General features: G+C 37.8%; 3 protein-coding genes and 1 long non-coding RNA gene across 8 annotated transcripts; 1 reads left to right on the forward strand and 3 right to left on the reverse strand.

Moving 5' to 3' along the window:
- Positions 1-4051: 4051 nt before the first annotated feature.
- On the forward strand, positions 4052-9960 carry LOC117630049 (protein EMSY-LIKE 3). The gene is made up of 10 exons (XM_034362767.1): positions 4052-4552; positions 5908-6113; positions 6225-6334; positions 6436-6673; positions 6781-6975; positions 7088-7156; positions 8556-8819; positions 8913-8981; positions 9061-9124; positions 9569-9960. The coding sequence occupies exons 1-10, from the start codon at positions 4525-4527 to the stop codon at positions 9739-9741; spliced, it is 1416 nt and encodes a 471-aa protein (XP_034218658.1). The 5' UTR covers positions 4052-4524; the 3' UTR covers positions 9742-9960.
- LOC117630050 (uncharacterized protein RP471) lies at positions 9930-12284 on the reverse strand. 2 transcript variants are annotated; one of them, XM_034362768.1, is made up of 3 exons: positions 11821-12284; positions 10209-10495; positions 9930-10051 (listed from the first exon to the last, which is right to left on the reverse strand). In XM_034362768.1, exons 1-3 carry the CDS (start codon positions 12167-12169, stop codon positions 9965-9967), a joined length of 723 nt encoding a protein of 240 aa, XP_034218659.1. In that variant the 5' UTR covers positions 12170-12284; the 3' UTR covers positions 9930-9964. The 2 variants fall into 2 exon arrangements, with proteins under 2 accessions (XP_034218659.1, XP_034218661.1); XM_034362770.1 differs by having other exon boundaries at positions 9930-10495.
- Positions 12285-14518: 2234 nt separating this feature from the next.
- LOC117632651 lies at positions 14519-15468 on the reverse strand. 2 transcript variants are annotated; one of them, XR_004586500.1, is made up of 3 exons: positions 15248-15468; positions 15095-15150; positions 14519-14845 (listed from the first exon to the last, which is right to left on the reverse strand). It is a non-coding gene; the product is annotated as an uncharacterized LOC117632651 (long non-coding RNA). The 2 variants fall into 2 exon arrangements; XR_004586499.1 differs by having other exon boundaries at positions 14519-14863.
- Positions 15469-16131: 663 nt separating this feature from the next.
- Positions 16132-20638, reverse strand: LOC117631592 (ETHYLENE INSENSITIVE 3-like 3 protein). Of its 3 annotated transcripts, none has more exons than XM_034364838.1 (3): positions 20241-20638; positions 17768-19570; positions 16132-16148 (listed from the first exon to the last, which is right to left on the reverse strand). In XM_034364838.1, exons 1-2 carry the CDS (start codon positions 20273-20275, stop codon positions 17800-17802), a joined length of 1806 nt encoding a protein of 601 aa, XP_034220729.1. In that variant the 5' UTR covers positions 20276-20638; the 3' UTR covers positions 16132-16148; positions 17768-17799. The 3 variants fall into 3 exon arrangements, with proteins under 3 accessions (XP_034220729.1, XP_034220728.1, XP_034220726.1); XM_034364837.1 differs by lacking the exon at positions 16132-16148 and adding an exon at positions 17446-17575; XM_034364835.1 differs by lacking the exon at positions 16132-16148 and having other exon boundaries at positions 17648-19570.
- Between the last annotated feature and the right edge of the window lie 178 nt (positions 20639-20816).

Consider the following 20816-nt stretch of genomic DNA (forward strand, 5'->3'; position numbering starts at 1 on the left):
AAGGCTTAACAAGGAAATGCTTCATTTGATCGGGCACTTTTGGACTAACCATGTCAGTGATCACCTCAATGTTATAACCCAATGTTTTCGCAAATAGAGACTGAAAGTAGTAAATGAAATTTTTTGTTACCAATCTTCTATCCGTACACCATTTCCCTTTTATATTATACACCCCAGCTATGAAATTATTCTTTGTTCTCTCCCTTGCCTTTTCATGGAAATAACTAATATTTTTATCTCCTTTTTTCCACCACTCCACCCTTGAACGCTGTTGCCACATAATTTCTTGTTTTTCCAACAAGTCTTCAATCTTTCTTTCAAGAAAAGCCTTCTTCTGACTTTCTTTCAATCTTTCTTTATTTGAGTCATGACACCACCAAAGATATCTTTTTCCCAATTTTTAAAAGAAATAGCACACCTTTTGAGCTTTTCTTTCACAGAGAGGTGTTCATCTACATTATACTCCCAGGCTCCCTTCACAACATCTTTAAATCCGTCTTCTTTCATCCACATCGTTTCAAAATGAAATATGCGCGCATCACTAATATTTTGGGAATTAAGAGTTGAAGGAATTGGCTTGTGATCAGAAACTATACTATTAAGATGATGAACCTTTGTCTGGTGCCACAAATGTCTGAACTCTGTATTTGCAACTACTCGATCAAGTCTTTCCCACATAATACTCCCATTACCATTTTTCCCACTCCAAGTGAAAGAAAAGCCTTCAAAACCGATATCACTCAGATTACTATCATCTAGAGACTTTTGGAAGTTTTCCATTTGGTACATTGGTCTCCTTCTAACCCCATTTGAATCTCTTTCAGAGAGCAACTCATTAAAATCACCTAAGCATACCTAAGGGCTTATACAAGAACCTGCCAACCTTCTAAGCAATTCCCAAGAGAAAATTCATAAGGATGTTTCAAGGTTGCCATAAAATCCAGTTACTATGAATGGTTGTATGAGATGAGTATTCGCCCAGCAGTCTTTATGGCCAGTTTGATGCAGACAACACACTCACTTGTATTTCTTTCCTCCACAACATTGCAAAAACCTCACCCTTTCCAATTCTCTCTACTTCAAAATAATTATAATTTCCCCATTTCTCCGCCTTTTCTTTCAATTCCACACTAGTACATTTAGTCTCCATAAGGAAAATTACATGGGGATTTTTCTCTCTAAATAAATCATTGAGAGCTCTGAATGTCTGAGGATTCCCCAAACCTCTGAGACATTCCAACTTAAGATATTCAATGCTTCTGTGCCCAACATCTTTGTGCCCACCACGGATTCATACATGACTATCTCAGTATTTTTTTCCATCATCAACTTTTCTGTGCTTTGAAGCTTCCCCTTCCATAATTGGTTACTCTCTCCGTTTCTCACCAATTAGCATATTGGAAATTATCTGATCATGGGAGGACTTACTTGAACCACCCTCTCTTGCTAACCTTTTCCAGCTTCTCCCTGTTTTGGCCTGCACACCCTTTGGCTCTTTGCCAACCTGGTTGTCTCTTTGTGAATCAAGATCAACTCCAGATTGAACTACCACCTCAAAATCGCCAAATAATGCTTTATCAACTTCAGAGTGGGATATGGCACAAATCTCTTTCTTTTTCTCTCCCGCTTGACAATTGGGTTCTCCGCTTTTTGTGGAAACAAAGGAGGCTGAACAATCCCCCTCACTAGTTTTGTTTGCCTCCGTCAAAGCATTGTTTTCCTTTTCCTCCTTGTTTTCCTAATTTCTATCCCTTTGTTCCGACCCTCTGGAAATTCGTTCGGAACTCAATGAGTTTGAGCCAAGTGTCCCATTTATTTTCCTTTGGAACATTCTTTGGACAATTCTTTCACTCGTAATCTTCTTGCATCCATTGACTGTAATTGTCAAGAAACAGCCTGAACTTTGTTACTAACTTCAAGTCTACTCGTCTGTTTTTTCTTCGTTGGAGAGTTGACAACATTTGATAACTCTTTTGGGACATTTTTCTGCTTTCCGTCATCAAAATTTCTTTTATTTCCTATATTTTCTTCCTCATCTTCTGAATTGGAATCATAAGACTGGCTATTTGAGAATTGGGCATGACCATAGCCTTTTGGAGTAAGGAATCTTCCATATGGTTGTTCTTTAGCCCTTTTTTGTTGCTCTGACACATGATTGCAATCCTGAAGTATATGACCAATTCTTCCATATCCAAAGCAAAATTTGGTTTAAAAAAATTCAATTAGATCAGTACTACTCCCAAGGAAGGTTATTCTCAGTCCCTCCATAAAGGTTTAGTAACATCTATTTGAACTCTAATCCTCATAAAGCCTCCCACCAGCTTACCCCATTCACATCGAGATATGTCTATACATTTTCCAATTCTATCTCCAATTGACCTAGCAAGCTTCTCAGTCATTTTTAAAAGAGGAACATTTCAGATTTGAACCCAGAAATTAGCAAATTTTAAATTCATCCTAGAGGGTGCCACCGTACCATCTGGCTCTTCTAACAAAACAAGCTTTTTTAATCAAATTTCTAAGGGTCAAACTTTATAATATTTTGTTTATCCTGGATATGTCCAAATGTAAATAAGAAGTGGTTACTAAGAGTTCTTTGGTATTTACTTCACCAACTGGGTCCCAAATCTCCAACATCCTATTCTTAAAGGACTTCTTGTGAACCGGTTTTGGTGAGTATAGCTTTGCCACTGAGCTTCTCTCTAGGATATCTTGAGATACACCATCATCTTCTTCTTCAATCACCAATGGATCAGCTTCCTCCGCTGTCAAAGTAAGTATTTTGTCAAAGCTTGTTTGAACTTCCCTCATTTGAAAATGCACCTATTCCTGAAGCTTTGAGTTTTCCACCTTGGAGAAGAATGATTGATTATGCACCTTGGTTTGTCCCTAGTTAATAAACTAGGATCAGATCTTGTGAAAAACACAAGAATAGACCGGATCTTGTGAAGAAACACAAGGGAAAGATCAAATCCTAGCAGCCACCAGGTAAACTAGCTCTCACTTCAAACGGCAGAGAGAGAAAACTCTCGGCTGAATGCTTTTTTTATCTTTGAATAATGACTTGAAAATTAAGAAGTTTGAATTATGAAATTATAATGTGCAGACATTTTACCGTAAATCAATTTTAAAAAGCACACAAACCTTGCACCATGTCGATTAAAAAAACATAATTTACCTTAATTTAAGTTTACTTTTGGCAATTGTGTACTTGTAGTTTATATACACTTGCAATTGGAGAACAACGGTAGTGGTCTCAGACCCACATGACACCTTGATATAGTGTGCATGAGTAAGAATGGCAAAAATCCCCGTAGGGTCGGGTTCCCGACCCTAACGGAGAGAGATTTCAGGGCTAAATGGGTATCGGGTACGGGAATTCCCTAACTTGAAAAATCCCTGACGGGTATGGGGAGGGGATGGTATTGGCGTCCCCATCCCCGAACCCGACCCTAAAAATATATATATATATATATTTAAATAAATAAATATATAATTATAATATTTATGTTTATCCCTAAGTTAACTTCCTCTCCTAATTCTTCCTAATTTTCTATGGAATTTCATATTGATGTGATTTTGAATAGTTGAGTTGAACTTTATAGTTAATTTGGATGTGTTGAATGATAATTTAATATAAAACTTAATGTTAAAATGTATGATAAATATTTGTTTATGCAAAAAAATCGGGGATTCGGGGCGGGTATGGGGGATAGTCCCCCAATGGGGACGGGGACGGGAATTCTCCGAAACCTAATAAACAGAGATGGGTTCGGGGACGGGGGGGGATGGAGAGCGGGGATGAGGATGGTATTGTTGTCATACACGGCCCCTACCCGACCCGTTGCCATCCCTATGCATGACAAAGTCCCAATCCCTTTTAGCTTAGACTATTGCTAATATATATTAAATATAATTTTTTTTTTAAACATAATATTCTGAAGGAAAAAAAAAAAGGAAAAAGAAGAAGAAAGGATATAGTATACATAAAACATTTCCTTTTCATTAAAAAAAAACATGAAATTTCCTAAACCATCAGCCAATAGGAAACACGGAACTCAAAGTGAATCATTAACTGAAAACATTAGGGCGCCACAAAAACTAGTTTGAAGTCCGCGACTTCCCTCCCGACCTCTCTCCAATGTTCAATGTCCAATCTCTCTGCTCAAATCCAATTTCTTCAAATTCACACTCCAATCCCCACTCTTTTCAGCCCAAAACTTTTCGAAATTCTAATTACGCCCACAATTAGAAGAAGTATTCCAATCCCCAATCCGCTACCATTGACACCAATCGATCGCCTTCTCCATCACTATTTGAACCTCAAATTCAACTTCTTTGAGCTTATGGGGCGGTACTGTGCCTGAATTGGATCCATATTTGGCGAATTGACCCGTTTCTGACGGTACCAGCGGGCTACCATTTCAAGTTCTCGACGAAATTGATTGAATTTTGACGGGTCTGAGTGAAATTCTACGTGGGTTTGCTAGGGTTTAGCGAAAGTCTTGGTTTTGAGGGGCAGTCATGGACTACGAGCTCTCGGATAGCAGTGGTGAGCTAAGTTGAATTTCCTTTTTTATTTTTTATTTTTGTTAATTTGTATGCTCTTTTGTTATTCCATTGTGTATTTTATTGGTTGTCAGAGTCATTTTTGAGCTCAAATTCTTGAATTTGTGTTGGATGTGATAGAATTTGGGTTTAATTACTGCTCTGGCTGTTCCTTTTTTGCTGTTCAATTACTGATTTTTATGGGATTGCCTTGAATTTTGAGCTTCTTTGGTGGAACTTGGTTGAATTCAATGAGAAGTTGATGGCTTTATTGGTAGTCAATTGTAATGTAGTGTACCCAGCTTGTGCTCCGAGTTAATATAAATTTTTTTTTTCTGCTTTGTTTTTATGTGCATACTTAAAAGTTGGTCTGGAACCACTATCTAATAGGTTCAGGTTCTCCCCCACAACAAGTAATTCGGTGCTATTATGTTGTGGAGAATGACTCCCATTTTGGAAATCCCCATTCTTCCATTCTTCTCGTCTATGAATCGGTCTTGCGTTAGTGTTTAACTTTCAATATCGCATTGACTGTGGGTGAGGACCCCAAAGATAAATACTTTAATGGTTAGTGCTTGGCATTGTATCAGTTTCAGTCCGTTAAAGTCACTCCTATGTGGAATGTGGTCAATGGCATTCAGGTCCTTATATTCCTATTCTGGCCATGCTCACTATGTAGGATTGGGTTGATGGTGTGTGAAAACAAGAAACAGAACAGCATTAAGAGTTTTGTTATATTGGTCACATTATGTGTGCTTCTTGTTGGTTTAGCTTTAGTGGTTCAGAAAAGTTGGCAATTAAGGATAAAAGTTATGGCTTATAGTAGTTTAACCAAAGGATGCTTTAGTTTAGTGTAGGAATAGTCAGAGATGCATTTTGAGCATGAAACTTATTCTACTGAATGTCTTTCTTTTTCTTTTTTCTTGTTTATTTAATGTTAATACTGCTTGTAGATGCTAAACCAACGTTTGAGTGGACTGTGCATGCTTTTAGAATTCATCTTCTGTATTGTCAGAAAAGGTTGATTTCATCTGCATTTTATATGCTAGTGTCCCCATACATTTGAGGAAGGACCTCATTCTTAGCATTGTTCGTCTGGAATATAAGATTCCTTATTTCTCTATAGAGATGATTTATGCCTGCTTTGTTAGGCACAGATGCAAGAAGTGGCCTGTTATTATATTTTGCATGCATTTATTATTGGCATGTATGTAATTGAAAAAGGTGGCTATTGGTGGGGACAAGTCCTTAAAAAATGAAAAGGATTTATTGCTTTTCCATGGGAATGCTCTTGCTATGTTTAAGGGACCTGTCACTGAAGCTGGAATAACAGTTCCTTATTATCTGAAACATTTGCAGGTACAGATGATGACCTTCCGCCCTCTCATCAAAATAGATTTCAAAGGGGAGGCCGATCTTCTGGGAATGGAAGATCTGCAGCTGTGGGTTCTGCTTCATTACCTAGGATGCATGGTGACATGGAAACCCAAATCCACCACATTGAGCAAGAAGCATATTGCTCAGTCCTGCGGGCTTTTAAAGCTCAATCTGATGCCATCACCTGGGTAGCTGTTTGATTTTGTTATTCGCTGTTTTTCCTTCCCCCCTTCTTTGAAATCAAAGTATGAATTGTGTTAAGTTAGGTCTGAAAGCCTGTCATCTTACATAATTTTCAGGATAAGGAAAGTTTAATTACAGAACTTAGAAAGGAGCTGAGAGTATCTGATGAAGAACACAGAGAACTTTTGTCCAGGGTCAATGCTGATGACATGATCCGGAGGATAAGGTCTGAATATATTATGGCATGCTGCTCTGAGCTGCAAATATGTGTTATATTTGGTTGGTTCTACATTTTTTAATGAGAAATGTAATATTATATACTGTTAGGGAATGGAGAAAAACAAGTGGGCTTCAACCTGGCACACTTACTGCTGCTCAGCCTGTTCATGACCCCCTACCTAGTCCAACTGTTTCAGCATCGCGCAAGAAACAGAAAACATCGCAGTCTGTAGCTTCCTTATCGCTTGGTGCTCCATCCCCTGCACTGCCTCCATCCATGCAACCGTCCTCATCAGCCTTGAGACGAGGTCCTCCTCCAGGAGGTCGGACCAAGAAGCCAAAATCAGTAAGTTGAAATAATAACGGGTTAAGAAAATTTTGGTATGATATTATTATTCTTGGACTTATTTTTTTCTGTTCTTGTTTAACGGAATATGTTGCCTGCTTATGAAGTCCTCTCAGTACCCTTCCACAAGTATTACTGGAAGGCCCCAAGCCACTAATCGAGGTTCTTCTGGTGCCTTTGTGGCAAGTGAGCCTGCTGAGGGAGCAACTTATGATCCATTAATAGGAAGAAAAGTTTGGACAAGGTGGCCTGAAGACAACCACTTCTATGAGGCTGTTATAACTGATTACAACCACGTTGAGGTATGTTCTTGTGTTGACTGAGTTCATCTAAACATGAGTAAGCCTTAGTAATTAGCATTTTTGACCACACATAACTCCAATACTAATCCTTATAATTGGCAAATGTTGACAGGGCCGACACGCTCTGGTTTATGATATTAATACAGTGGATGAGACATGGGAATGGGTCAATCTAAAAGAGGTAAGTGCTACATATTCTAGTTTTTTCTGTAGGCTTTTAACCCTTTTCGTTTACCAAAGATATAGTCTACGTCTCATAAATAACTAGATATGAAAGTTTAAAAAGTCAAAGTTTTATTATTATTTTTATTTTTTTGTGGGGGCACTTGTAGGCTTTGTATTTGTAGTTGTTAAAAGCACTTATCCCCTACACCTGAGGTCCGAGTTCAAGCCCCCCCTCCCCAAAATATCATTGGCTGAAGAAAAAGAAAACCAAATGATTTACACTGTTATTAGAATTTGGGGTCACCTTGCTTTTGTGTTTTGTTTTTGCAATTACTTTTAATGTAATAGGTTTCTAAGTAACAACAAAAATGCATCTAGTATATAAATAAAAGTGGACATCTGCTAGGCTTGGTCAGCAGTACTGGTGACATTATGCTATGACTTGTCTGTGTTATTAAGATTAATGGAACTTAAATTGGTATTCTATGTTATGTTTTTCATTTACTGAATAATTTTATTGATAATAGAGCTCATAATGCAGATTGATTTTAAGTTACCTCATTATCTGCATAAAACAATTCGTATAACAAAATCTTGCTTATTGATACTGAGCAGTGTTATTTTTTTATATTTTTATATTTTTATGTTTATTATTATTGTTATGATTATTTTTTTAATATGATAATGGAACTGTGGGGCCTTCTACTTACAGTGATAGAGCAATTACCAATGCTCATGGAAAGGGTTTGACCTTGCCCTCCCCCCTCCCATGACTTGAAAATGTACAAGACACACACTCGCACACGCACACGCACATATCTACATATGATAACAGGAACCATAAATACAAATGATGCACATCGTATCAACTTGGGTACACTGGTGATTACACAATTGGATGACTGTGTTGGAATTAGATTTGACAGATTTGAATAATCAATTTTGCATCACTGTCACAATAATGTGTTTGAGCATATTATTTTGCATCCATATGTAGCTATTATTTCTTTTTAAGATGGCTGGACACAAAAGGCCATCATTGAACAAGATATTGAAATTTGTGGGGGAATGGGTTGAAGTGTACAAAGAGACATGATTAAGTTATTGAAAAGTAAATTATATGGCTGGCTTACTTCCATGCCTGGAATTTCTTTTTGCTGTTATCACTATGGCAGAAGGACTTGTTTAGTTTGATCTCTTCCTAGATCCAAAGGGGAAAGCAACTGACAGATAATTGTTACAGGATCAATATTCAATCCTATTCATGCTGTGTTCTAAAAGCTTCTAATACTTTGATTAACAATCGACTGATAGTGCAATGGGGGTTGTGTTCCATCAGCTTCTGTTTGTGTTTTGCGTTCTGAGCTCATTTCCCAAACTCTTGTTGCTAATTGTTTTTTACCTTCTAATGGTAGATATCTCCTGAAGATATTCGGTGGGAAGGTGATGATCCTGGGATTTCTCGTAGAGGTGGTCGACCTGGACCTGGACCTGGACCTGGACCTGGCCGAGGGATAAAAAAGTCCACAGCACGTGGTGGTGCAGTTTCAGGTGCAGGAAGAGGCAGAGGGGCCGCAAAGGGTCAGTCCAAGAAGGATTTGCCTCCACAACAAAATGGCATTGGCAGGAAGGCAATGAGCGATATTGAAATACTTCATACAGACTCTTTGATTAAAGAGGTATAAGGAAAATTATTTAGTTTTTTTTTTTTTCCCCCATTTCCTCCAATCAGCTGGTGGTCACTTGTTTTCCATATTTGCTTGAAACTGCAGGTTGAAAAGGTTTTTGGAGCAAGCCATCCTGATCCCATGGAGATCGAGAAAGCCAAGAAAGTTCTCAAAGTAAGAACCAAGCATGTTTTGCGCTCTATTTGCATGGTGCTTTTATTTCTGGTATTGTAACGTGTTCTTTAAAATGCAGGAGCATGAACAGGCACTGGTTGATGCGATTGCAAGACTTGAAGATGCATCTGACGGTGAAAGTGGTAATAACTAATTACATATAACCCATGTTCTATAATACATAATAAAGCTCCACTATCTTATGGTGTATCTTTAGTCTTGGTTAGTCAGATTTGACTGGTACTTACTCTGTACAACTTTTCAATTAAATTCATTTGTAATCTTTTTAATTAAGGCCTCCCCAAAATGGGTGCCTAAAATTTGTCCCATCGAGTTACCAATCTGTTACTAATCTTTATCCTTGTTAACATCAGGAAGGTTAATTATAAACGCCCATCTTGTGTTAACATTAGTGAGGTGGGATCCATGAATGCTGCCATGTTACCTTCACCCCCCAAATTACAATGGATGTATTAGCTATTATTGCAGTGAATGTATCTATGAGGCAGCACAGCTGCGCAAGGTCTTATTAAGTTTTGTTGATGACCGGTGTACCATTTTTCTTCCTTTTTTTGGCTTCAAAACAGATGAACATACATTCTCTCAAAGACAACCAATAGACCAAGATCGAGGATGGAGAAAACGGCAGTACGATGAAATGGCCGAAGGTCGGGCAGTTGACGGTGCAAATGGTAATAAAATGACAAGAGAGGGTAGAATTGCATCAGACGATCAACGTTTTGAGGGCGATGACATATAATATTTGGAGACTTTTAACATCGAGTTATATCTCTGTTTGTAGTGTTGTGACATATTCTGATTTGATCACCAGCTAAGTGGATGCTTAGTAAGCTTTAGGTTTCGTTTCATTTTTAGTTTAACTTTAAGCTGAGATTATGTTTGCTGTAACTTTTTTTGGGGGTTGTGCTGAATAACACTTTGACCATGTAAAGATTGATTTAACGATGCTTTCTCTGTGTGTCTCATTGTGTGGCTAAATGCCAAATTAACTGAGACAGCAGCTTAATTTTACACTGTGATGGCACAGAGTATGCAAACCAACTAAGCTCCTGCAAATTACACACGATAACAAGTTAGCCTATTATACATACAACAGCAGAAGAGAGAGCTAACAAGGGGATATGATCAGTTCTGACTGAGAACACAACCCCATTACAAATGGTTGATTATCTACAATGATGCAATAAATTCAAGGATAAGATTCACCATCTGTGCGTCATAAGCAGGGCCTTCCATTTGGAAGTGGCTTACTCCTTCAATCAGGTGTGTTTCGACGCGCCCGGCTGCCGAACGTAGCTTGTTCTTGAGCTGCTGAACACTTGTGAACCCATCCTTAGTCCCCATTATGAAAATTTTTGGTTTTGGAGATTGTAGTACGGCTTTGTGGTGTCTCCCAAAAAGTATTGAGGCAATCATGCCGAAAGGATACCCCAGACTAACATAACCCACAACTTGTTCAATCTGATCTACTGCAGAGCCTGCAATTGGGGCACCTACAAAATAACATTGGGGAAATTTTAAAAATAGGAGGAAATTAGTCTACCCTGCACTGTTTAATGCTTTGCTTTTAATGAAAAACCATTGCTGTAACAGAAAATGCTGCTGATCACAAAGCTAACAGATAGACCACGCTATATATCACCCATTTTGAGCTGAAGTACAAATAACATCTTATATTTGCCCAGCCATGTCTACAACACCCCACATGCAGTCCACACCAGAAAGATCCTAAATCATGCAAAAGAGTGATAAAGTTTGAGCACCATAAACTTCGCAGAAAATCTATCTATTTCTCATTACAACTGTTTTATCTTGTGATTTTACTTATGTCATCCTATCAATGAGCTTTCATATTGCAGATACTGGAGGGTATAACCAACACATCAAAAACAAAATCATTGCAATTCAGAACAAGCAACAGAAAGCTAATGTATCAGAAGGTGCAGGATTCAGAGGCTGTAGTAAGAAGATGATATTATTCAAAGTTTATCTATACTTCATCATTTTCACCCAGCCTTTGCTTGTAAAAATGTTATAGGTTCTGCATCCATACAAGCTTATCATAGTAGCAGGCATTCGTATGCAGCAATACTTGTAATGTCCATTTCTCAGCCAATTATGTGGTAGCCAGCCAAACCTAAGACATATGCTTCATCCCACCCCATAGCTTTTCTTTTGTAAAGTTATGCACAACTTGAATTCCATTTTCCTCCTAGCTCAACAAATGCCACTTGTAATTCTAGTGTTGATATGCGACCTAGAGAGAAGACCCATCATAGTTGCACTGCACAAAACCCTCTTCCTCACACTTATTTTCACTTTGAATATGATCAAAATCACAACTTTTGAATGATTAAAGGCCAGTACGATCAACAACACAAAAGTCGGGAACACTCCAAAGTCAGGATATTCAACAAAGTATGAGATAATTAGCATTACCAAATTAAATTTTAACCTCAAAATAATCAATTTCCCTTGAAATCCAAAGCATACTATAAATTTTCGCAGATGCTTTAGTTAGCAGTCTGATGCAGACAAAGAATAAAAGTAACTAATTGTTATCTAAACTGATCACTTCTACAAACTAATACGCAAATTATAGATCCACAAATTCATTCACCAAACCAATCAAAGAAGCAATCTACTAACTACCGCAAACTAATACATAATTCACAGATCCAGAAAACAATCCACCTAAACCAATAAACAAGTACTCTAGTGACTACCCACATAAAAATACGTCCTTTGTTTCTACACTATCATGCTTAATCCAAGAAAAATTGCAGAAAAATATTCCACACATGCAAAAATGTTATACCTGCAGAAGAACCCACCAACAAAATTCTGTCAGCAGAGAGATTCTCACAGACCCATTTGCACACAGCAATCACATCCTTGATTTCTGCAAAACCAGTAAGAGAAGCCCTCCCTGTTGACCTCCCAACCCCTCTCATGTCAAAGGTCACAGCTTTGTAGCCTCTATCTGCCAACCCAGCTGCTATACCTCTCAATAGGCCTTGGCAACCACCCAAGACTGAGTATGGGTGCACCAGAACCACTACAGGATTGCCCTTGTTGATCTCTTCTCTTGGTTTGAAGAGCCTGGTGCTGAGTTTGACTCCATCACTGGTCTCAACTGTGCAGGTCTCGACCGTACAGTTTGACATCAGAGATAAAGGCCAAGAGCAAGAAAGCAACTGGGATCAAGAAAATGGCAATTTTTGAGAAAAATGGAGATGCTGAGGTTGGTTGGACAACACCGAATGGAAGTTGTTGGGCTAATGAGTGTTTGTTTTGTGAATGAGAAAACTGGTCCTACACATGGAATTGGGATATGCATTCTTTTTTTCCTTTTTTGGGCTTAAACTAACTGAATAATCCTGCGTCTTATGGAGCATACCATCTTTGGTGGATCCATTTCTTTATCTTTTATCTGTGATTGTGATTTAAAATTTAAATTCATAATCTCTTTTATCGATGTGAAAACTACGTTGTCACTATAAAATATTTGAGTACTTACCTTATTTACAACACATCTTTTAAACTTCGTTTTAATTATCTCTAAAAATATGGATAAGATTAACATTGTACGGATTTTATATTTTGTTTTTCTTGATTTATGATGTAAAATAGAACATGAGAACTTGAGAGTTGTATGAGCCTCATGGTTAGTACTAAGTAGCACGACAATAGAGTATGCATATGAAGTTGGGTCCAAGAGTACCTCAAAGCACGTCGCTTGAGAAATGACTGTCGCAGTCAAGGAAGACAATATTGGTGTTGATGAAAATATTGGTGGTTTGAATTTAAAGAGACATTGGTGGAAACACTGATGGAAGTTTGCTTAAAACATAGAATTTAAATGAAATTTTACAAAGCATGTCTAGTCCATCAGCTGTAAGAGAAAATAACAACTTGCAATCACCCAAGCAAATGCTTAATATTCTGAACCAGCTGGGGGTGCCTTCTGCTTCTCAATAGCAAAAGGATATACTTCATGGATGACTTGGTTTCTTCTTCTTTTTCTTGTTCGAGAACCATTTTTTGCTTTTAGTTTCTTGTTAAGTCGACCTACCTGCCCATCTATAGTAATCTCATCAATTTTGCTTAAGTAACCTTTGAGACCAATGTACAGAAAATTAGCATACATATATGAGTGGCATGTGACTCCTCAAGATGATGACAATGGATAAACTCTCTCTTACTAAGAGCACTTCCACCCCTACGGGTAAGGATAAGGCAAGGGCTGTCACTATTCACGCGAATACTAGCAGCCCTTGCAATTTTGTTTCCACCCCCATGGGTAAGGATAAGGGCAATTATTATTCACATGAGATATGAGAAGATGAATTTGTATAGAATTTTGGTGTGGGAAGTAAAAAATATGGCTAGATATTTATAATAATAAAAAATTCTGAATTTTTTAGTTTTTTTTTTCAAATTTTTTACTATTTAAATTGGTTGATGACGTCATTATGATGTCAATATTGCATCACTTTGCCCCAGCAACAGCACGGGCTGGACTTGCCTAGGTTGTTGGCTCCCAAGCCTTGCCTAGGCTTGCCCTTGCACATTGGAGCCGTTCACGGGCCTAGGTCCTATCCTGCCTGGGCAAAAGGCCTTGCTCTAAAGTAAATAAGACTTTTAGGCAGCTGGGCCAAAAAACCATTAAATGTAGTTGATTAGCTATTAAATCAAATTAATTAGTTTGATCCAATAGTTAGGAAATAACAGTTCATCTAAGAGCCTTAATATAGAATAACTCGATACGGGAAGATATAGTTTGGTCTGGTGCTGGTCTCTGACCGGATATTTGAGTCTTGCAAGGTAGGCCAAAGCCCACGCTTAGCCTTTGGCCCTTCTTTATAGTTGGGTTCCAATGAAATGTTGTATATTTCAACCCAAAAAATAAATAAATAATAAATACAGTGAAGTAAATATTGTTAGAGAATCCACAATGGGTTTCTTAAGGAAGAATTGGAAAAATAACCGTGTTCCTTAGCTACCCCTTTAAATAGGGAAACTTCAAAAAGTTCCTAAATTTGAGGAGAGAGAAGGAACTCATAATAGCTCTCTATAATTTAATGTTGCTTTGGTTTAATGAGTATTTCAAACCTTTAATTAATGCTAATTGTTTTTATATATTTTTTTAATAAAGATGGACCAATTAAAAAATAGTTATAACATTTATGACTCCCTAAACTGAAGAGCATAATTGGAGTTTATATTTTATAGAATAAATTATATATATTTTTAACTAAAATATAACTAAAAAATAAAGAGTATGATTGTAGATGCTGTTATATATGCAACCCCACCATCATCAACATCCTGAATTGACTTTGGTGTGTATACAGTAAATGTTGTTATATGCAGACGAAAAAACATGCCTCAAATTTCAAAGCATACGCACACAAATTTGGCAGAACCAGACTCATACATAAAACTATGAAAAACTGACAAGTTAAGAGCTGGTGGATAGATTGTTAAATTGAAAAGTTAACCAGAGACTTACATTCGCTAAAATTATAAGAACATTAGAGAAGAAAAGACATCCATATACCATTACCACATAACAATATTTGGTCATGCCATTAAGAAAAACTAAAACTATCTTGGATAACTATAGCTATGAAGCAGAGCAGCCCTAAAGTAGTGTCTATACAAAGGTGAAAACCCCATCATTTAAAACCTTAGCTCACAGAGAGACAGAGAGATAGGGTTTAAGGACCAATGGGGTTGTTGTTATGGTGAAGAGGGTCAGGACCAGCTGGAACTTGCCTTGCTGAGTCTTCCACAGCATTGAAAACCTTAGCTCCTTCTCCATTCCCAAATCTATCAGCCTGGTTGATTTGAAGCCCCTTTTCAGATTTTAAAAAAAAAACAGGGGAAAAATGGGTCTTTTTCAGAAAGAAAAAAAAAAAAAAACAGAGACCCAACTCAATAATGGACTGTTAAAAAAGAAAAAGAAAACATATGTAAGTTGACAAAGACAGAATGGATAAGCTTAAACCTCTACAAAGAAGATGAAATATATATAAAGGGGGTTCTTGAATAAATGAAAAGATTTAAACTTTGGAAAAAGTTGTTACCTTTGTGTTTGTGTTTGTGTTGTTTTCTGTCAAAGTGAATGTTCTTACTTGGAGGCCTGAAAAGGAAAAATGAAAATGGCGTGGAAAAATCGCTTTAAATAAGAAGCTCGAAAATGTGAGAGACGAGAGAGGAGAGGGGAGAAGAAGACTTACGAGAAGGTTGCACAAATGGTATTGAGGCCACCATTAGAATGATTATGAAGGTTGAAAACCCTGTGAGAGCTTTCTTATGCCCCATTTTGATTTGTTGATCCCAGAAACCAGCCAGCTCACAAATAGGACACAGACTCAGAGAGAGAGAGAGAGAGAGAGAGAGAGAGGTGATGATGATGAAAGAGTGTACGTCGATTCGTCAATGAGTACAAGACCCCATTTTGAATATTGATTACATATATATAATATATATTTTTAATTATATGGTATCGAAAATTGTCTGATATACAAGAGATGAAGAGGCTGACGACTGATATGTAATTTTGGTTAAAAGAAATGTAGATGAAATATCGAAATTACCCCTTAAGCAAAATATACTTATGTTCTTCCTTGCGTACGTAGAGGTTGATGGAACGGGGAGCAATTTGGAACTTCTCACCTCTACCCTCCTAGACTTGCTAAAATCACAAATGAGCAAGAACCAAATAAAAATAAGCAGGGGTATAATCGTCTTTTGACTGTACAGGCTCTTTTGGGCTGCACCCAAAAAGGTGATGAAATGAAACCAGCTGCGTACAATAAGGTTGGACACGCGTATAGGTAGGCATAGCCATCCTCGTACGGAAGGTGGCGGCGTCCACACACACACACACACAGAGAGTGTGGGACGTGGCGCGACCGAATTGGAGGGAAGGGCACGATTAAGGAAAGGACTGGTTCTCCTGTGTCCGGAGAGGCTGTCTGCCAGCATGGTCAGAAAGAGGAGGACAGTGCGAGAGCGTCAGGACTCAGGACTGCCATTTGTCCAATGATTTCCCGTGGGGCCCACGCGATCATCATTTGCCTTTCTGCTGCTACTTTGAATTACAATTGTACCCTTGTAATGATGAAATCATTAACTCTGATGGAGGGGCATAGATAGGAAAAAGTCAAAATCATAACTTTAAGAAAGATCTCTCTTTTCCCATCAAATTCAAAACAAAACAATAACATTGCCTGTGCAAGTTAATTGGGCATATTTAGGGATTATCTTTCATCATCAATAACAATAAGGGCAAGGCATACAGAAGTTAAAAGAAACCCTAGTTCCTGTGTCTGCCTTCCCTACAAAACAGTATCAAACTCCAAGATCTTCATTTAAGCCTGAATTGGGTTCACAAGGAAGCAATAATTGGATTTGCATAAAGCAGCATTGAAGAACCTGCAAATTTATTTACCCAAAAAAAAAGGAAAAAAAAAAAACTGCAATCACTTGGCACTCAGGACCAAGATAAGGGATCAACACCAATTACACAACTGGCCCAAAACAACCAACTTTGATGGCTCCTATAAAATCATTTTTATAGGTACATATAAGGTAAAAATATGGAGCTTTAATGGGCAGATTTGCACAAAATTAAGGTAATATAAAACTATACCACAAAATTCTACTAAGGGTGGACAATAATAATCTTAATCTTGATCCTCTCTGATGTTTCTTGGTCACACAACAATACAATGACTATATCAATGAGCAGAGCCAAAATATTCTCATGTAAGAGATGACAACAGATCACAACAGCCTGGATTTAGTTTTGGACTCATACTGACCCCAAGCTCAAATCATCAAGCAATGGTACAACCGTCCAAGATATATATATTCATTGATTCAAAGTTGCTTTGGCTGGGCCAGCTCTTAGCCAGCATACTTTTCTAGTCTCATAATTTGAAGTGTAGAATAGTATTTCTAATTATAGGAAAACCACTGAACTCAGAAACCATGTCTTTAAGGACGAGTGTTTTAGCATGCGAATGACTGCTTATCTTCTATTTCTCCTAGTTCAAACCATTTCTACCTTACAGTGAATGACAACTAAAATAAAAAGCAATGATTTTGTGGATAGACCATAATGCCAAATGGAAATGAAAAAAGAACACAGTTGCAGGAAAAAGAATAAACCAGATGCAGTACGCATTCCCGGTTACAGATATGATACGAGCATCAAGATAAGCGGACATAAAAACTATGAGCATATCTAGTAGAAGATATCTTGTGCATAGAAATGAGAAAATTATCATAACTTAGTCATATACCCAGACTAACAAATTGACTCATTTACATGAAACCCACGCTTTGCTTTCATTCTTATTGAAGATAAGTGAAAAGAAACTATAACACAGAATTACATCATTCTTTTCCCTTTGATTGCAAGATTATGAGTTCAAAAAAATTAAAATCATAACTTAGTCTCGGAATACACAAATGATAAAACCCAGATGAGAATATGTCCAATACACAGCACCGGACTTTATCCAAGGTGGGCAAAGAATGCAACATTTTTTCAGTCCCTAAATGAAAATAACATTAATAACAATAAGAATCTTGATCAAATTCTGAACAAAGTTATAAACAAGGAAGCATGAGAAACACTGAGAAATAAGAATCTTGATCAAATTGTGAACACGAGTTATTAACAAGATGAGAAACATCTGGACACAAGTTATAAATAAGGTAACATATAAGACAGAAACATGACTTACATTCTAAGCTATGTGACATAGGATCTAATAAGTTATGCCGCAAAGTATTCCATCATTTCTTCAAGCCCAAGGTCATCTAATGAACCACTTCCATCAATTCCAAACTGGAATGGACTGTTGAATAATCCATAATCTAATGACAGGCTATCAATTGGAGACCCAAAGTTAGCATTAACAGTTCTGTCTTGCTCACTCTGAAATGTGTCCTTTACATAATATGGCAAATCTCCTCCAGCAATTTCACTTCCATTTCTATGTACTGTTGGTATATGGACTCCATCTGCTGGTCTAATCTGCGGTTCATTCATCACAACCTGAGATGGCGGCTGGTCATGACTGGGCGGATATTCTGCTGATGGATTATAAACATTAAATGTATCTCCACGATGCACCTCAGCATCTTGCACCCCATGATAAAGCATGGGTGTTCCATCCACATGCATGCCCTGTGTTGAAATTACGTTGTCTGAAGGTACAGCAGAGTAGTAGTTAAACTCAGATGCTGGTAATTGTGCTTGGATATCAAGATCCTTCTCCAGCGGCCGTAAAGTTGTGATTGTACCATTTTCCTGTTGATTGTCATGAACCTGAAATCCAATCATCTGTACATCAGTATGGTTTATATCAGGCAAATCATTTCTTGGTCCAAGATGTATATTCTCATTATGAGATGGTGCAGGAAGTTGTTCAACAGGCCTTGCTCTGACGCGGGGCCTTTTTCTCCTTGGTTGCTTTTCACTTTGCTCTTTATCTTGGACATGGTTAGGAGTATTATTGCAAATATTGCTTGATGGCTCTAGATCCATCGGCTGGTTCCTCCTATCATCTTTGGATGAAACAGACCCTACCCCATCATCAGTACCATCAACATCATAGTCACTGTTACTACTAACAGCAGCTTGCTTTCCACCACGGCTACTTTGTGGCGTCTCAGTTATGCCAGATGTCCCATTATCACTACTAGGCTGTCGAATGAGGGATTCCTCTCGGCTTAGAACCCCTAACCAAATTGCACTCTCCTTCGCAGTCATTTTATCCTGTAAGCATTTTGACTGGCGGACATGCCTCCTTATCTTTGCGATATCAGGTGACATATGCTTTATCACAGCTGTTAACACTCCGACTTTCCACATCTTCTTTAAGTCATGCGGCTTCTTATAAGGAGGACTCTGACCATGGAGTAGCCCCAATTTGAGCCACCAATCTTCATTTCCTGTTGGCCACCAAGGTGGTGGATTTCCTTTTTCTAATGGATACTTCCTTTGAGGGGGGTCACAGTGTTGCATCAAAGAAGACAATAGAGAACCAAGAGTTGCATCTTGTAGATCTTGGAGGATGCTCTGAGAATTCCCATTTCGACTATTATCTGCATCACTCATGGCGATACACTCCGCCTCATACTTGGCTATGGCTGCAGGCCCATTCTTATCGAACTTCACCTTTTCTTTCCACCAAGCTCTGATGTTATCAGATGCACCGCTCACTGGCTTTCCCTTCTCAGGAATGATACCATACACAAAACCACGAGCTTTACACACTTCCATCAGCTTCAACATATACTTGAGAATCCCATCTTGTGCTCTTGACATTTTCTTTCTTCGAGCCTGATCAGATGTCTGTTTGGGCTTCTGCTTTTCTGCAGCTTGTTGAGCTTCAAGTTTCTGTTTTTCTTTTTCTTTGAGTCTTTTGAGTTTGATTCGATCCTTCCACATTCGTTTCTCCAACTCTTCAGCTTCAATCTCTTCATCACTGACATCTTTATCCGCAATATTTTCACACCTCAAGTCTTCTTCTATATCCGAACTGTCATACAACAGTCATTAACAATCAAAGGATGCTCCATTCAGTAAAATTGCAATAACCCACTGAGAGAATTGATGGGAAGAAATCGAAATAAAGATTGATTTTTAGCAGTCAAAGCCAATCAATTGTATTAGGCTCAGTAAAAGTGGACACTTTTGTTATGCTGGCTCAAACAACCAACAACAAAATACTAAAAGTTTTTTCCTTTTCTTTTTCTCTCCCACCCTTTCTCAGCAACCAAACAAAACTTGGGAAAAGATAACAATAAAATCCAATATTTCTCAAATATTCTGCCAAACAACCCTTCAAACGAAACCATCTCTTTCTATAATGACCTCTAACAATTCCTAAAAGACTTGGATTACAATAAGTGAAACTAAAATAAACAATCAAAAAGCTCATATATAAACAAAAACCGCATGCCCAATTCCCCATAGTTGCAACGATACCATAGATTCTGATCAACAGGTTCATAAGAAGGAAGATCAAAAACAAAAATAAAAAAGCAGACTCTTTTAGTTTACACGAAAATTGTCCCAAAATACAAACAATTCAAAGAGACCCATAAACTCAAAAAATATCATTCGTAGAAGACCCAACAAAATTGAAGTACAAAAAAACCTTGAAACTCTACTACCTACACACACAAAAAATAAATCGAAACTCTTACCTAATATCAGGTCCAATCTCTTCAACGTCACCCATCTAATCTTAATTTGCATCCAAAGACTGCAAACCCTAAAAGTCTGGGCTTTTTTCTTATTTTCGGTTATTGAATCCTCTCTCTCTTCTTCTGCCTTTGGTGAAGAAGCTGACAATATAAGCGATGGTACGGTGAATCCAAATAAGGGAAATGAAAACCAATATGGTTTGCTTTGAATCAAAAGGGATGGAAATTCAATGCAAATTTGAAGGAAGAGAGAGAAAGTGATTCTATGCGAGTTTGCGAGTTGCGAATTGCGAATTGCTAGGCGGCCATAATCGAAGGGTGTCACAAATGGATGAGAACATCTCTGAGTTGCCAACACCGAGGCATGATCTCCTGCGTCGCGTTTACGGAATGGTTAATTTGCTAATTTTACTGGCCTCCCCTATATTTTTGAAATATCACAAACACACTAATTAATGTTTTATTTTCAAGTTCGAATCCCCTTTTCTATTAATAAATTAAAAGTTTGGGTTTACTTCCTCTTTTGGTTTGCTAAGATAACTTTCTCCCTTTGTATTTTTTTCTGGGGTAACGTAG

This window comes from Prunus dulcis, chromosome 6 (assembly GCF_902201215.1).
Source record: "Prunus dulcis chromosome 6, ALMONDv2, whole genome shotgun sequence".
Lineage (NCBI taxonomy): Eukaryota > Viridiplantae > Streptophyta > Magnoliopsida > Rosales > Rosaceae > Prunus > Prunus dulcis.

Bases quoted from the DNA above. Each gene is read 5' to 3' on its own strand.
- LOC117631592 (XM_034364838.1), bottom strand. From the start codon at position 20,275: ATGGGTGACGTTGAAGAGATTGGACCTGATATTAG. The intron at 19,571-20,240 runs GTAAGAGTTTCG...GTTGTATGACAG, and splicing joins GAGATTGGACCTGATATTAG to TTCGGATATAGAAGAAGACT.
- LOC117630050 (XM_034362768.1), bottom strand. From the start codon at position 12,169: ATGTCAAACTGTACGGTCGAGACCTGCACAGTTGAGACCAGTGATGGA. The intron at 10,496-11,820 runs GTATAACATTTT...GTTATTTTGTAG, and splicing joins GTTGGTGGGTTCTTCTGCAG to GTGCCCCAATTGCAGGCTCT. The intron at 10,052-10,208 runs GTGAATCTTATC...TGTAATTTGCAG, and splicing joins CTGCTTATGACGCACAGATG to GAGCTTAGTTGGTTTGCATA.
- LOC117630049 (XM_034362767.1), top strand. From the start codon at position 4,525: ATGGACTACGAGCTCTCGGATAGCAGTG. The intron at 6,335-6,435 runs GTCTGAATATAT...ATATACTGTTAG, and splicing joins GACATGATCCGGAGGATAAG to GGAATGGAGAAAAACAAGTG. The intron at 6,976-7,087 runs GTATGTTCTTGT...AAATGTTGACAG, and splicing joins CTGATTACAACCACGTTGAG to GGCCGACACGCTCTGGTTTA.